Consider the following 14561-nt stretch of genomic DNA (forward strand, 5'->3'; position numbering starts at 1 on the left):
GCGACGGGTGTAGCGTACACAGGGAGGGACAACACCAGTCATGTTGTCGTCCACCAAAGCCACGGGGGTGAGATGAGCCCCCCCCGTCCATGATCCAATAGGTCGTCGCTCTACGCCTGTGTCTGCGCCGTCAATGTCAGTCAGCCTGGGGCGTTGAGGTTACACGCGACGGGGATCGGGTGAGACGAGGCGGGGATTTATCCAGTCATCGACGACGAGGGAAGGGGTTTCTTGCTTCAACGCTGTTCTTTCCATCGAGCAAGGGGAAGAAAAGAACAACTTGGATTAAAAAAATAGAAAATAAAAACGCCTAGTGGCGCGTCCTAACAGCCTAGCGCTAGTACCGGGGTCGACACTAGGCTCGTGAACTACTGGAGCTTGTTCCCTCAGCTCAGGAGGAATCCATCGGCTGGCTCAGTGTGTGACTCTCTCACACACGCATCATGCCTCATCCAGTAGCTAACAAGCCTCAAGCACCCGAAATGCATTCGTCTTGTCTCCCCAGATCTTTCAGCTGCCTGCCCATGTCACCCCGTACCGTCTTTAACCCCCTTTGCATACTTCGTATATCAGAACGTCGTGTCCCTCCCGAGCTTCCCCTGGTTGTCCAACGTCTTCCTTCGTCTCCGTCTCCGCTTGCGTATCCTTCTCGAGAGCTTCTGGAACCCCCCCCCCCCCCCCTTCCTGCATCTAGAACAGTCGTCCCAGTCACCAGACGACTCACCCGTTGAACGTATTGTTCCCCTCGCCACCTCGTCACGATGGATTACCAGCAGCAAGCACCCATGCAACCGCAGCCGCAGCCACAGCCGCAGCCGCAGCCGGAGCAGAAGCAGCCGGGGCAGCACCAGCACCAGCAGCCGCAACAGGAGTATGTCCAAGGAGGCAACATCCAGACCCAAGAATGGCAGTCCGGCCTCATGAACTGCGGGCCGTGCGACACCTGCATCGTGGGGACGTGTCTCCCCTGCCTACGTACGTCCCCTACCTCTCTGCCTGTCCTCCCCCTTTCCGGGTCAGTCAAACCTGGTTTTAACTAACACTTGGGACCCCTTTCTCCCCCCCCTCCAGTCGTCGGCAAGACCTCTGAGCGCCTGCGCGACCCGACGATGCAGACGTACGAGGCCATCAACACCGACTGCCTCCTCATGTTCGGCATCAGCTGTCTCACCGGCTGCGGCTGGATCTACGCCATGATGAAGCGCACCGAGATCCGCGAGCGCTTCGGCATCAAGGGCTCCGGCGCCTCGGACTGCTGCGTCGCCTACTGGTGCGCCTGCTGCGCCATCATCCAGCAGGACAAGGAGGTTCAGGCGCGCATGTCGACGGGGCCCATCAGCCAGGGCTACCAGCCGCAGAAGGAGGGCATGACCATGCCCGCTCCGCACAACTGAGCGTGGCGGCGCGCCGCGGGAGAGAAGGGTTGGGTTGACTGGCCTGGGAGGCAACAATGGGTCTTCGACCTTTTTTTCTCTCTTCTTCTTCTTCTTCCTTTGTTTTTTTTTTGTTATGAATATGGATATGGACGGTCAATGGATGGATATGGTATACCCGTGGGAATGGACGCTGAGGACCGCCGACTCGGTAAGCAGACGGCAGTCGACAAACATAGGCAGTGAAATAGGCAAATAGCTTTGGTATTCCTCGCTTGCGGCGCCGAGCTTGGTCGAAACACTGTGTTCTTCTGGTGACTCTTCGCATTATGGCCTAGTATCTGTCTCAGCCACGGCCCAATGTTTGTCTCAGTCACGGCATATCCACTGGAAGAACCCTCATGATGTGCGTTGCCGTTGGTGACTCACCATTTCGGTGCTACATTCTCCACAAGAATGAAACGACTTCAATGTGGCCCCGTATTCTCCCTCCTTTTCGTAATGTTTAGCCCTTTTTTTCCGCTTTGATGATGCCCCGGCACGATGGCGACAGCATCGTTTTCCCGCACCGTCCCGCCACCCGGGGGAGCTGATACCTGTGGCTTCAAGCCGTTTCCAGTAACATCACTCAGGCACAAGTCCCCCCCCCCCCTCCCCTTCCTACTCCAACAGCTAGGGCTGACTGTTCCCCAAGTTCTCCTGCAGACGGGGCTCTCCCGCTGCGGTGTTCGGATCCCCTCATGACATGCAGCACCTCCGGGTCCTACAAAGGATGTCTCTCGACGATCCCCACAACGTGCTACGAGACCTCCACGTTGGCGAGGTCGTGCGAGCCTGACGAGTTGTGCTGGTGAGTTTGTGACGGCATTGCAGGGCTTCCGGGAGTTCGAGCCCCATCGCATACTAACGGGCTGCAAAACAAAAACAGTGGGACGGGGTTCGACACGGCGTGCTGGACCTGGTTCTCGATGGAAGACACCCGCACGTTCACTCTCTTCACATGCAGCACCGTTTCCGGGGTGGGGATTCTGATGCCGGACTCGACGATTGCGACACCTAGCCCCGGGACGGACCCTTCGAGCCCGACTGACCTTCCTGGAACAAACATGGATGCCGCTGCGACTGCTGCCTCGAATGGCACCAACTCAACCGCAACCGGCGCCTCTGCTGCCGCGGAAACTAATCCCACCGCAACGGGTCCTACGTCCCGGACACCAGAAGGCGGCGTAGGTGTCTCTATTGGTGTCATTGTGGGGACCACCATCGGAGCGTTGGCATTGGTGGGCATGATACTGGGTATCGCCTTGTTCATATGGATTCGGTCCAGAAAGGAGAAGAAGAAGAAGCGAGACGCCGCTAAGCCGGAACCAATCAGCCCAGTGACTGGGCCGGATGGCATAATAATGGGCCCGTTTTGTTCGGGCGGGAGAGAGTCCGCCCCGCCGTCGTACGACGGACGACCATCGGAGGGGGCTGGGGAGGCTAAGAGCCCGTCTCCTAGGAGCCCACCTACTAAGAGCCCACCCCCTAGGAGCCCACCCACTAAGAGCCTGCCTCCTAGGAGCCCGCCTCCTAAGAACCCTCCTCCTCAGAGTCCGCCGACTAAGAACCCTCCTCCTAAGAGCCCGCCTACTAAGAACCCTCCTCCTAGGAGCCCGCCTACTAAGAACCCTCCTCCTAGGAGCCCACCTACTAAGAGCCCGCCTCCTAAGAACCCTCCTCCTAGGAGCCCGCCTACTAAGAACCCTCCTCCTAGGAGCCCACCTCCTAGAAGACCGGACAGGAGTCCAGAGAGGAAGATCAATGTGACCGAGGGCGGTTGGCTCTAAGGGAGCGGGGCAGGCACTTCCACCCGCCGCCCGTTCACGGCCATCGATCTGGCTTAGGAGGCGGTCAGAAGGCGCTAGACGAGAGTGGGTATCGCAGTATTGTACAACAGAGTCTTACTATATAATTTGATGACTATTCTCTTACAGCCTCTCTGGTTGTCTTGGCATAATATACCAGTCTCCATAGTAAGACTCCCAGGCCGGTGATCTCCAGTGTACAAGTACAGGCTTCCGTAGCATCATCACATGTAGAGGCCGCGCAAGGCAGGCGAATGAAACTCCAGATCGGATTCTGACGGTGGAGCCCAAGTGCGAGCGAGCCTGCGAGGCCAAGACAAAAGCGATGCTGGTGCCTACGGCAGGATTCCCTGGATTGTGGGGTTCGATACACAACCTGTACTACGATGGAGCGGCCCGCCGCGCTTTTACCCCGGCCACGGCAACTCCACCCGCCCCTCTCGAGAGATTGATAACTCTAGATCCACAAGCGCAAGCGCTACACTCCGTCTGGGAGTACCGTATAACGTTCAGGATCCTTCTGTTCGGGGAGGATGGCCTTGTCCATAGCTCCAGCCCGGTCTTGACTGCGGCGCAGGCCAGGCACAGGATTCAGGCGACACATCGCCAGACAAGGGCATGACTTGCGCAGTGGAGATTGAGACTGCTGGATGCGAGGAGCAGAAAGCAAGAAAGATTAGAAAGAGGAAGGGGGAAAAAAGGTATAAATATCCTCCGACGCTCCAGAAACCAAACGACACAATTGCAACATCATCAACAACAGTCACAGGCTTACCATTTACCTCAACCTGCCATAACAGTAAGCAATGTTGCCATGAAGAAGTAAAATATTCCTCACGATGGTTAGGGGCTAAGCTTTGATACTCAAGAGTTCAAATGACTTTAGACACTAGAATAAAAGTGTAGGTAAAAGTATTCAAGAATACTAGATAACATGTAGTCATTTAACGTGTAGTTATTTCTGTTTCCAAACGATAATGAAATACCAACTTTTGCTCAGGGCTGTATGAGACGGGGCTTTTCCTTATCACTTATCAATTTCCGCTCTTCACCATATTACTATCCACCGCAACGGGTGATTAGCCGTCGCCTTCAGAAGAGAATGTGTAACGGGTGAGAAATATAATGCATTGCGTTGGCTTGGTTCTCGGAAGAGACAATAACGGGTGGGAACATGTAGTTACTGGATCATGTCTCTTCGACACTCTACAAGCTATATTGGGCATCCTTGAAGGAACGTCAGTTGGGAACAGTTCAAATGCAAGCCCAGACAGAGGCAGTCAGGATGATTGTACCCATCTATGTGCATTCTTTGACGAAGTCTAAGTAGCTTGCGGCTCCATAGACAACATGATACAGGGCGATGCCAAAGGCCAGGAACCGGATAGTCCTCTGCACAGCCTTTGAAATGCGACATAGGATCTCCCTACCGGGATTTCAGTTGTACTCGCTGGACTCACAGGAAATATGCAAGACGAGTTTCAAGCGGCATTGAAACCCACCTCAACAGACCTCGCATTCCATGGATATACCACTCAGTAATGGGTCCGATGTTGCAGGCGAGCCGATGCCGGCGAGTGACTGGATTACGTGATATCGCGATAGACGCCTAGATACATACCTATTCTGGGTACGTACACATGTATCTAGCCGGCTTAGGTAACGTCAAAGTCTAAAGTGGGTTCAAAGTGCGTAATCAGATGATCTGATAAGATCAAATCCATCCACGCACTTTTTAACTTTCCGAACTTCCGCCATACTTTTTCCCTCCCGCTATGTTTAGGGGTCGGCAACTTTCGCTCTCTCACCGTCACTCTGCGACGCACTCACCACCGGGACAGTGTGCGTTCTCATCACGGTCGGTCGCCTATCGCCACTCATCGATGCGAACCCCTTCCTCTTGTCCGTGACAATGCGCGTCCTGTTGTCGTGGTCGGCTTCGGCCCCGCGTCTAGCGGTGCACCGGATTCTGCTACCTATGCTCTTCGCTGCCATGTGCCTTTTCGGTCACTCGGCCGCGGGGATCTTGGGACCCGGCGACGTCTGCTTCGACTCGTGCTCGTCCGCCCTCCGCGCCCCGCGCTTCAACGATACCCGCCCGTACAACGGGACCGACTGGCAGAAGGCCAGGCTCATCACCTTGTGCGAGAGTCGCCTGTACATCACGTCGATGTACCTATGCGCCGACCTGCACTGCGACCTGACGTACCGGGTCGCCGGGCTGAGTGACCTCAACCACACCTGCCAGACGTCCATGAATACGTCGCTGCCGCCGTTCGAGATGATTGCCAACTACTCGAGCGAAGAGATTGCCGGTCTGAGACGGCTTACCAAGGAAGAGAGCGTCGCTAAGATCGTGCTTAATGAGATCGTCTTGCCTGCGGATGCCTTCTATCAGATCTGGGCTGACACTCTCGTACGACTAACACCTCTTGAGATCCGTGTCACATATGACTGACGCATATCCAGGATTCCGTCAAGTACACTTACGGGTACCATTTCAGATACGGGTTCGTCACTGGCTTGTCCCCGCTGTACCACCTTTCCTAACCCGCCGTGTCAGCTTCTACGTGATTGTCTTTTGGTTCATCGTGATCGCTATCGGGCTGGGATCTCGTCTCGTTTCGGCCATCGGGGACCTGCAAAAGCGAGAGTACAATCCGCGCAACACGCCCGGCATCTTCCACGCCCCCGCCCTGTGGCTCAAGCGCTACATCACCGTTCCCGCCACCTTTGGGTACCGCTGTTCGCAGAACCTCGGCTGGTGTACGATCCCGCCTCGGGTCCAGAGTCTCACCATCGTGGCCTTTATTGTCGTGAATACCTTCTTTTGCATCCACGGCTACAAGATATTCCGCGGTCACATGTAGTAAGTGACACGCTCTCTCGTATTCGGTGGCGCACGCCGACTCACGTTTCCCTAGCTGGCCTACGGTCTATCACCTGGTGTGGCGTTACGTCGCCGATAGGACCGGCATCATTTCCTTTGCCAACTTCCCTATCATCTGGCTGTTTGGTATGCGGAACAACCTGCTCATGTGGGTGACTGGTTGGGAGTTTGGCACGTACAATAACTTCCACCGCTGGGTCGCCCGTGTAGCGACACTGCAAGCCGTCATCCACTCCGTCGGCTACGTCGTCCTCGTCTTTGACGGTAGGCTTCGCGTGCACTTTCCACGTCGCCACAGTTTTCTGACAGCTTTGTAGACGGTGGCTTGGCATATTTTATGTCGTATTGGAAGAGCATGTTCTGGTGGGCTGGCTGGCTGGTGGGTGTCGCAATACCATCCACTGTGTGGTCTTCGCTGACAGATCATAGGCAACTTTCGGCATGGTCGCTCTTGTCGGAGCGTCGGTGTACTGGATGCGACGGAAACAGTACGAGCTGTTCCTGATCCTCCACATCCTTCTGTCTATCCTTACTCTCATCACCATGCTCGGGTATGTTGCTCATGAATTAACATGTCATGCCGTCTCACGCTAACAACCCACAGCCACGTTTCCATCCTCAACGGGGAGTATGACTTCCTATTCTGGGTGCCCTTTTACATCTGGATAGGTGACCGCGTGTTGCGCATGGCGAGGACACTGGCCTTCAACCCTAGGTTCTGGAACACCTTCGCCCTTGCGAGCTACGACTCAAACTCCAACATCATACGACTCAGCGTCCCCTACTCCACCAGTTTCTACGAGCCGAAGCCGGGCACCTACTACTACCTTCACGTCCTCAGTGACAAGTGCTTCTGGGAGAGCCACCCGTTCACTATGGCCCGCACGACGACCAACCTGAACGCGGGCCGCAAATCGTCCTGCGAGGAGACGCCCCTGCTCGTCACGGGCGAGCAGGATCAGGAGCCCGTGTCTGAGGTCGCGCTTCATCCGAAGAGGGGCGAGCCCTCGATGACGTTCCTCATCCGCCCGTACGACAGCTTCACCGCCCGCCTCCGCGATAAAGCCACGGCCGCGTGGCCCCACCCGGCGCGCCTCCGTGTGCTCATCGAAGGGCCCTACGGCCACACGCAGCCCTTTGACCAGTTCGACGACCTACTCTTCATCGTCGGGGGCAGCGGCATTGTGGTGCCGCTCGCGCATCTCGCCGAAATCACCAAGGATGGGTCGAGGGCGCGGTCGGTCAAGATCGTCTGGGCCGTCCGCGAGCTGACCTTCGCTGCGGACGTGCTGAAGCAGGACTTTGAAGATGCTTTCGACAGCGGGAAGCTGTCGGTCGACGTCTACCTCACGCAGCACAGCCCTGCGGCCAGCGCCGCGCGACCTGACGGCTGGCCGGAGCAGGTGCGCCTGCTCCACGGCCGGCCGGAGGTGCGCGAGGAGGTGCAGGAGGCTGCGACGGGATCGAGCAAAGCCAGCCTCGCGGTGGTGGCGTGCGGGCCGGGCGTCATGGCCGACGATGCGAGGCGGTCCGTCGTAGAGATGCTCGACCGGGGGTGGTCGAGGGTCGAGTACTTTCAAGAGAGCTTCAGTTGGTGATATGCCATATACGTGACAGCTTGGACATGATTTTGGGAATAGAAAGGCATACACCAGGCATGACGTGGCGTCGGGCGTTTCGGGATATCCGTGGTTCTTTTTTTCATCCTATTTACATATACATCATGTGCTCATACTAGATACATAAGTGTTTTGGATTTGATTATTCGTCACCATTGCCCGTCTTTTGCTTCTTGTGTTTGACATCGACGACATGCTCCTCAATCGGCTCGCTCTTTTCGTCCAGCCCGCTCCACTTGGGCTTCCCGTCGGGCAAGTCGACGACCCTCTGGCCGTAAAATATGTGCATCCTGGAACAAGGGGGGTTAGCGGTCACTGCCCACCACGGCTGGCTTTCCTGGTAGAGAGGGTTCAGGGGGGGGAGGAAGCACGTACTGGACCTCAAAGTTGTCGCGCTTCCGCTCGCCGTCAAAGTGCAGCAGGCCGGGGAAGATGAGGACCATGTTGCGGCCCTCGTCCATGATGCGGCTGCCGCAGAAGCCACAGCTGACCTTGCAGGGCAGGTCGTGGCCCTGGAGGTTCTTGCCGGAGGAGTAGAAGGCGAGGCCGTCGACGCCCTTGTCGAAGGCGAGGTCCTCCTTGTGGAAGATGGCGGCCCACTGGAATGGGGCGCCTGGGGGTTGTGTGTGTGTGTCAGCCGGATGCTGTACTACTTACTGCCAAGCGAGGCGGATCGAAAGAGATAGAGACAGAGGGAGAGAGAAAAGGAAGAACTGACCATGCATCTTCTGGCAGTCCTTGCAGTGGCAGTACTTGGAGGCGAGCGGCTTGTCCTTCTGCAGCCAGTACGAGACCTGGCCGCACTGGCAGGCGCCGCGGATCTTCTTCTGGAAGCTGTCGCCGTGGGGGTGTGACTCGCCGGGGGGCACATAGGGGGCCTGGGTCTTCCAGTCCTCGTCCCTGCTGTTTTCCGTCTTCTGGGTCGAGTTGGTTTCCGCCTGCTTCGTCATGCTGGCGGCGGAGGAGTGGATGCAGTGGTGGTGATGGTGGTGGTGGCGGCACGAAGACGAAGACGAAGACGAAGACGGAGACGGAGGCGGAGGCGGATCTGTCGTGTAGATGGAGCGTGGTGAGATGGATGCCGGGATGGATCTTGACGGTTAAGGCGCTGCTGGGATGGTCTTTTGTTTGACAAACTCAATTGGAAACGGGACGAGATGCGAGGCCCTGAGGTTTTGTTGCTGCTTCTGGCGTCGCAATACGGACGACCTGAGCGAGGGCAGCCGCAGGGTCCAATGACGCGCTGATAATGACATCACGGGAGGGTAATTGATGATGCCTCTATTGCGGGAGAATAAGAAATGAACCCGCACGGACGATGCGGTTACTGTGTAAATTCCACAAGGGGGGGGGGGGGGGGGGGGGAGGAAGAAAGAAAAGAAACGCCACAGAAAGGGATCTGATGATGCACCTGTAACGGTGCCACGCAAGGTGCTCTCGGGGTTATATCTTCAGATGGCGCTGGTTCGGACGATTCACGACGGGACGAACTAGATATGTCCATCTACCGGTATCTGCATGCTCGGCTGCTTTGCATTGGCTCTTGTGGCATCCCATCTTTGGATATGCGCATGTATTGACATCATGGTTGAGTGTTGCCCGCGGGTCGAATTATACGGCACCGCTCTCTTCCAGGGGTCACCGATGGCCGAGCTGTCAACGAGCATCATCGGCCGGATCGGGCTTACCCCACAGACGCCATGCGGATCTGTCATTCTTAGCTTTGGACCTGTCTATGCAACGTGTGAAGCTCGTTTAGGGCAACTCAGCACGTGGCGTACGTACTGCGACTCAAGAAGGTGTGGTTGTTCGGTTCCACCAATTCAATAAGCTTGCTTTGGATATACCTATCTGTGCAGTCACTGGTATTGGACAGTTGCGATAATCTCCCTAGAACCGCATGTACGGTATTGAATCTAGCTCTAATTGTGAAGTTGTGGGTGGCTACTCAGCTATCCCAGTTGACTTTGATTGGCTGCTTGCTCTGACAGAAGCGCCGGCAGTAACAAAAGATGCATAAGTACGGAGTACTGTCTTCAGCTTTCAACCTTCACTTCAATCATTGGCTGTTGAATCCTTGGCGACTACGTTGTATCGCTAGCCGAGATAACAGGATATGCAGCTGACCTGACGCACCCCATATACCGCAACCAGGCCTCTCTGCCTCCGGTGCCTTGTCACGTGGTCCGAGGCATCAGGATCATCATGGAAAGAGGCAGGGGGGCCTTGAAGAAAACCTCTCTCATGACACTCCGCATACTATATCCTGCTGCTTCACCACGTACTCCCAGAAGCCGCTCTGGCAACTCTCATCGCCATGGCGCGCGACATCTGGTCAGAATCTGGTCTTTGGGCCAACCTGCTTGGGCTGGTCATCCCCATTTTCGTCTGTCTGGCGGTTGTTGCAGCTAGCCGCTGGGCAATATCCCCCGCCCCCGCCCCCGCTGCGACTGTCATGAGGCCGCCAAAGCCCCCCAAAAGCCTGACGTTTCGGGTCGACGACATTCCGGTTGAACACGTTGATGACCTCGATCGCAACATTCAGTCCATTGCCGAGCGCGACGCGGATCTGCACGGCGCCGCCTTTACCCGTCGTTCCCTTGGGCACAGTGACAAAGAACACGTGTGTGCAACCGTCACGACCACCACAACTCTCTCGGGAAAGGACTTATGTTCGCGGTTGGCCCAAGCCGGAAAGGATTTCCCCTACAGTTATAGTTGTGACTTTGACGGCATCACGCCCTTATACGAAGACACAAATGGCGTAGCGGTAGAGTAAGCGCCCCCTTACATCAATCAGCCTTGTCCCATGGATTCTGTTCTGCTGCCGTACCGCATTACGGTCGCTAACCCGTAGCTCGCAGTATCGTCGCCGTGCCTGGTCTTGGAAGTCACCCGCTTGGGTCTTGGAAATCCCCTCACAATGATGACGTCTGGCTGCGGGACTTCTTGCCGAAGGACGTGCCCAACATCCGAGTGCTGATCTATGGCTACGACACGACGCTGCCAGGCAGCCGCTCCAAGCAATCCATCGAGGACTTGGGCGGAACCCTAGTAGAGCGACTCGTTGAGTTTCGCGCAAGAGACAGTGTAAGTGGGCTCAGGAGAAGCGTGAACTTGCGCTGATACCAAGCAGACAACTCGCCGACCGCTCATCTTCATTGGACATAGCCTGGGTGGCCTGCTTATCAAAGAGGTGCGGTGCTTCTCTGACCTGCTATGAAGCGGTAGGCTGAACTGTATTACAGGCTCTTATCCGCGCTCGCAATTCACGCGATGTTCAAATCGCCGACCTTGCCAAGACATGCTACGCCCTTCTCTTTTTCGGCGTTCCAAATCTCGGCCTGCGCAATGAACAGCTCAGGACCATGGTCTGTGGCCAACCGAACGAGGCTCTGGTGCACGATCTGGTTGTCGATAACGACTCTGAAGCCTCGACTTTCCTCAAGAGACTTGCTGATGACTTTGCTGAGAAATGCAAGGATCACTATCGCGTGATGTCGTTTTTTGAGCGTATGCTCAGCCCAACTGTACAGGTAAGCCACAACGTTAGAAAACAGAAAGGCGTGTGTGTTGATATTTGTACTACAGCGTGACGACGAAGGCAATTGGCGAAAGACGGGTCCGGCTTCCTTGCTAGTGACACAAAAGTCTGCAACTGCCACAGGCATAGTAGCAGTAGCTGACGAAGACAACATTGCTCTTAACTCAGACCACTCTGGGATTGTCAAATACAGCTCTAGAGGTCAGGGAGACTACCCTATAGTAAGAAGAAGACTCATAGATTGCGTTGAAAGAGCGATCCTAGACGTGCCCAGGCGATTTGCCGAACACAGTACGTCAGACTCCGCCGTGTGGTCATGCAAAGGCTGATTTTTTAGCCAGGCTTTGAGCATCTCAACTCCAGAACAGTCGAAGATTGTATGAAGTCGCTGGCGTTTGAGGAAATTGACGGTCGACAGAACGGCATTGAAGCTGCCGCCGCCGGTACCTGCCAATGGCTCCTGAGTCACGAGACTCTCACGGCCTGGACTCGCCAACACCGGGGCTTGGTATGGATCAAAGGCAAGCCTGGAGCTGGCAAGTCGACTTTAATGAAGTACGCCCTCGAGAAGGTCCCATATCTTTACGAGACGCAGCCGCTGGTTCTTTCTTTCTTCTTCCATGGACGTGGCCATGAATTGCAGAAGTCGTTGCTCGGCCTCTTTCAGTCCCTCCTGCATCAGCTGTTGAAACACGTTCCGGGTACACTCTCTGACTTGATCGATCATTTCGACCACAACCGGAAAACCGTAGGCGAAGCTGGAAAAAAATGGCAATGGCATGTTCCAATGCTGCAGGCTTTCTTCCAGTCATCGCTTTCGAAGATTCTGAAACATCGTGCAGTTCTCGTCTTCATAGATGCGCTTGACGAGTGTGGAGAAGAACCTGCTGTCCAGCTTATCGAGTTCCTCAAGCAGACTCTCTCAGGCCTCGCATCAGAAGATTCGCAATTCAGCATCTGCTTTTCCTGTCGCCATTACCCTATCATTGAGCTTGAAGGTGGATCAACGATACCCATCGATCAGGAAAATGGCAAGGACATTGATACGTATGTTCAAACCCATCTTCCGTCAGAGCAAGACTCGGATCTCCAAAGCCTCTTGAGCCAGCGAGCGCAAGGAGTCTTCATGTGGGCTCACCTCGTTGTCAAACGTGTTTTACAAATGAAGCGTAACGGCAAGTCTCCAAGTAAAATCAAGCGTGAGGTTGAGCGAGTCCCGCAGAAACTGGACGACCTTTACTACGACTTGCTTCAACATTTGGACTTGGAGGACCGTCCTGGGACCCTACGACTGCTGCAATGGGTCTGTTTCTCGACCCGGCCATTGACAACGGACGAGTTGCCATGGGCAATGACGATTGATCCAGACAACCCAAACCAAACGCTCGATGATTGCAAACAATCTGACGAATTCATTTCAAAAGACGACATGCACCAGAGAGTCACATCCCTTAGCTGTGGACTTGCAGAAGTAGCGCCTTCCGAAAGTTCTTACGTTGTTCAGTTCATCCATCAGTCAGTCAGAGATTTCTTCATCGAACGGGGGTTGTCGGCTCTCGATGATACCATTGGAACAGCCAGATCGGTAGTACCTGCCATCAATTGCCGTCTGTTTTTTCAATGCATCAGTTACTTCAAAATGACTGTCTCTTCACATACCGGGGATTTCTGCGAAGAAGATACCTTCAATTTCCCCTTTTTGGTCTACGCATCAACAGCTTGGAAATCACATGTGAAGCTTGGCGAGACAACAGAAATATATACAAAAGACATTCTCGACTCTTTTTGTGGGCCTTCGAGTTCCTTGGTGGACCAATTGGTAAAGGCAAGTAGGATTTTTGACAGGTGGTCACCGTTTTGGCTACCTCCAGGAGCTAGTCTGGTGCATATTGCATCCATACACGATCTACAAAAGCTTTTGCAGTTCATTATAGAGCATACCGAGGCGAAAATTGATGCAAAGAATCGTGCCGGCGAAACGCCACTGTCTCTCGCAGCTCGGCGTGGCAATAAAGCAATAATTATCATACTTCTTGATACAGGCAAGGTTGACGTCAACTCAAGAAATAATTATAGCTGGACGCCGCTATCTTGGGCAGCTAGACATGGGCACAAGGGAGTTGTTAAGATACTTCTTGATACAGGCAAGGTTGACATTAACTCAAGAGATAATTATGGCCAGACGCCACTATATTTAGCAGTTATGAATAGGCACGAGGGAGTTGTTAAGATTCTTCTTGACACAGGCAAGGTTGACATTAACTTAAGAGATAGGAATAGCCAGACGCCACTATCTTTAGCAGCTGAGGATGGGTACAAGGGAGTTGTTAAGATGCTTCTTGACACAGGCAAGGTTGATATTGACTCAAGAGATAAGAATGGCCAGACGCCACTATCTTTAGCAGCTGAGGGTGGGCATGAGGGAATTGTTAAGATGCTTCTTGACACAGGCAAGGTTGATATTGACTCAAGAGATAAGAATGGCCGGACGCCACTATCTTGGGCAGCTATAAATAGGCACAAGGGAGTTGTTAAGATGCTTCTTGACACAGGCAAGGTTGACGTTGACACAAGAAATAAGTATGGCCAGACGCTACTATCTTGGGCAGCTGAGCATGGGCACAAGGGATTTGTTAAGATGCTTCTTGACACAGGCAAGGTTGACATTAACTCAAGAGATAATTATGGCCAGACGCCACTATCTCGGGCAGCTGAGGGTGGGCATGAGGGAATTGTTAAGATGCTTCTTAACACAGGCAAGGTTGACGTTAACTCAAGAGATATTTGTGGCTGGACGCCACTATCTCAGGCAGCTATGTATGGGCACGTCGAAGTGGTGGCGTTGCTTTGCGATAAGTACACTGCCGACCTCAATCTCGAAGTCAAAGGAGGGTTCAATCCATTCATGTTGGCTGTGTGGAGACGTCACAAAGATGTCGCTGTTGTCCTCCTCCAGACGGGACGTCTTTCATATCGGCATTGCATGGACGGTCTCTGTTACCAGGCGTTTTGGTCCCTGGATCCGGAAGAATTTGACCAGTTCATGGTGGATGCTGACCTGGATATGGAGGAGGATTTCTTTGGGCTGAGGGAGTTGTTTTGCGATTTGTCGATATCATGATCATAAGATCACACCGATGTAGACCTTCTGGAAACGAATCCACAGTCACTGCTTGTCTCTCAGTTGGACGGTCCTGTTTGGGTAATGCTGTGGCCCTGTGTATGATCATCATCCTTGAAGAACTTCAGTGTCTCCTCCGGTTGCCCATCATGCTCGTTGTTCGGTGG

At 54.3% G+C, this 14561-nt stretch overlaps 7 protein-coding genes across 7 annotated transcripts; 5 read left to right on the forward strand and 2 right to left on the reverse strand.

Annotated features, from left to right (window-relative positions):
* The first annotated feature begins 671 nt into the window (after nt 1–671).
* On the forward strand, nt 672–1863 carry LY79DRAFT_563638 (PLAC8 family protein). The gene is made up of 2 exons (XM_060558581.1): nt 672–975; nt 1072–1863. Exons 1-2 carry the CDS (start codon nt 762–764, stop codon nt 1392–1394), a joined length of 537 nt encoding a protein of 178 aa, XP_060410808.1. The 5' UTR covers nt 672–761; the 3' UTR covers nt 1395–1863.
* Nucleotides 1840–3374, forward strand: LY79DRAFT_336721 (uncharacterized protein). The gene is made up of 3 exons (XM_060552543.1): nt 1840–2005; nt 2068–2223; nt 2302–3374. The coding sequence occupies exons 1-3, from the start codon at nt 1917–1919 to the stop codon at nt 3200–3202; spliced, it is 1146 nt and encodes a 381-aa protein (XP_060410809.1). The 5' UTR covers nt 1840–1916; the 3' UTR covers nt 3203–3374.
* A 1758-nt stretch (nt 3375–5132) lies between these two features.
* Nucleotides 5133–7708, forward strand: LY79DRAFT_522149 (ferric reductase like transmembrane component; the record flags this gene model as incomplete). The annotated part of the gene is made up of 7 exons (XM_060555426.1): nt 5133–5636; nt 5690–5730; nt 5784–6089; nt 6145–6374; nt 6428–6489; nt 6540–6661; nt 6715–7708. 7 exons carry the CDS (start codon nt 5133–5135, stop codon nt 7706–7708), a joined length of 2259 nt encoding a protein of 752 aa, XP_060410810.1.
* Nucleotides 7709–7871: 163 nt separating this feature from the next.
* On the reverse strand, nt 7872–9073 carry LY79DRAFT_638275 (Mss4-like protein; the record flags this gene model as incomplete). The annotated part of the gene is made up of 3 exons (XM_060562294.1): nt 8448–9073; nt 8105–8342; nt 7872–8019 (listed from the first exon to the last, which is right to left on the reverse strand). The coding sequence occupies exons 1-3, from the start codon at nt 8677–8679 to the stop codon at nt 7872–7874; spliced, it is 618 nt and encodes a 205-aa protein (XP_060410811.1). The 5' UTR covers nt 8680–9073.
* Nucleotides 9074–9173: 100 nt separating this feature from the next.
* LY79DRAFT_563646 (uncharacterized protein) lies at nt 9174–9661 on the forward strand. Its single transcript, XM_060558582.1, has one exon. It carries the CDS (start codon nt 9248–9250, stop codon nt 9557–9559), a length of 312 nt encoding a protein of 103 aa, XP_060410812.1. The 5' UTR covers nt 9174–9247; the 3' UTR covers nt 9560–9661.
* Nucleotides 9662–9804: 143 nt separating this feature from the next.
* Nucleotides 9805–13537, forward strand: LY79DRAFT_652008 (uncharacterized protein; the record flags this gene model as incomplete). Its single annotated transcript, XM_060562569.1, has 6 exons — nt 9805–10504; nt 10594–10819; nt 10866–10925; nt 10978–11265; nt 11321–11564; nt 11615–13537. Coding segments are annotated over exons 1-6 (3198 nt in total), but the record flags the coding sequence as incomplete, so codon positions are not given.
* Nucleotides 13538–13556: 19 nt separating this feature from the next.
* LY79DRAFT_479892 (uncharacterized protein) lies at nt 13557–13805 on the reverse strand (the record flags this gene model as incomplete). Its single annotated transcript, XM_060553260.1, has 1 exon — nt 13557–13805. A coding segment is annotated over one exon (249 nt), but the record flags the coding sequence as incomplete, so codon positions are not given.
* Between the last annotated feature and the right edge of the window lie 756 nt (nt 13806–14561).

This window comes from Colletotrichum navitas (genome assembly GCF_030913465.1).
Source record: "Colletotrichum navitas strain CBS 125086 chromosome Unknown LY79scaffold_63, whole genome shotgun sequence".
NCBI lineage: Eukaryota > Fungi > Ascomycota > Sordariomycetes > Glomerellales > Glomerellaceae > Colletotrichum > Colletotrichum navitas.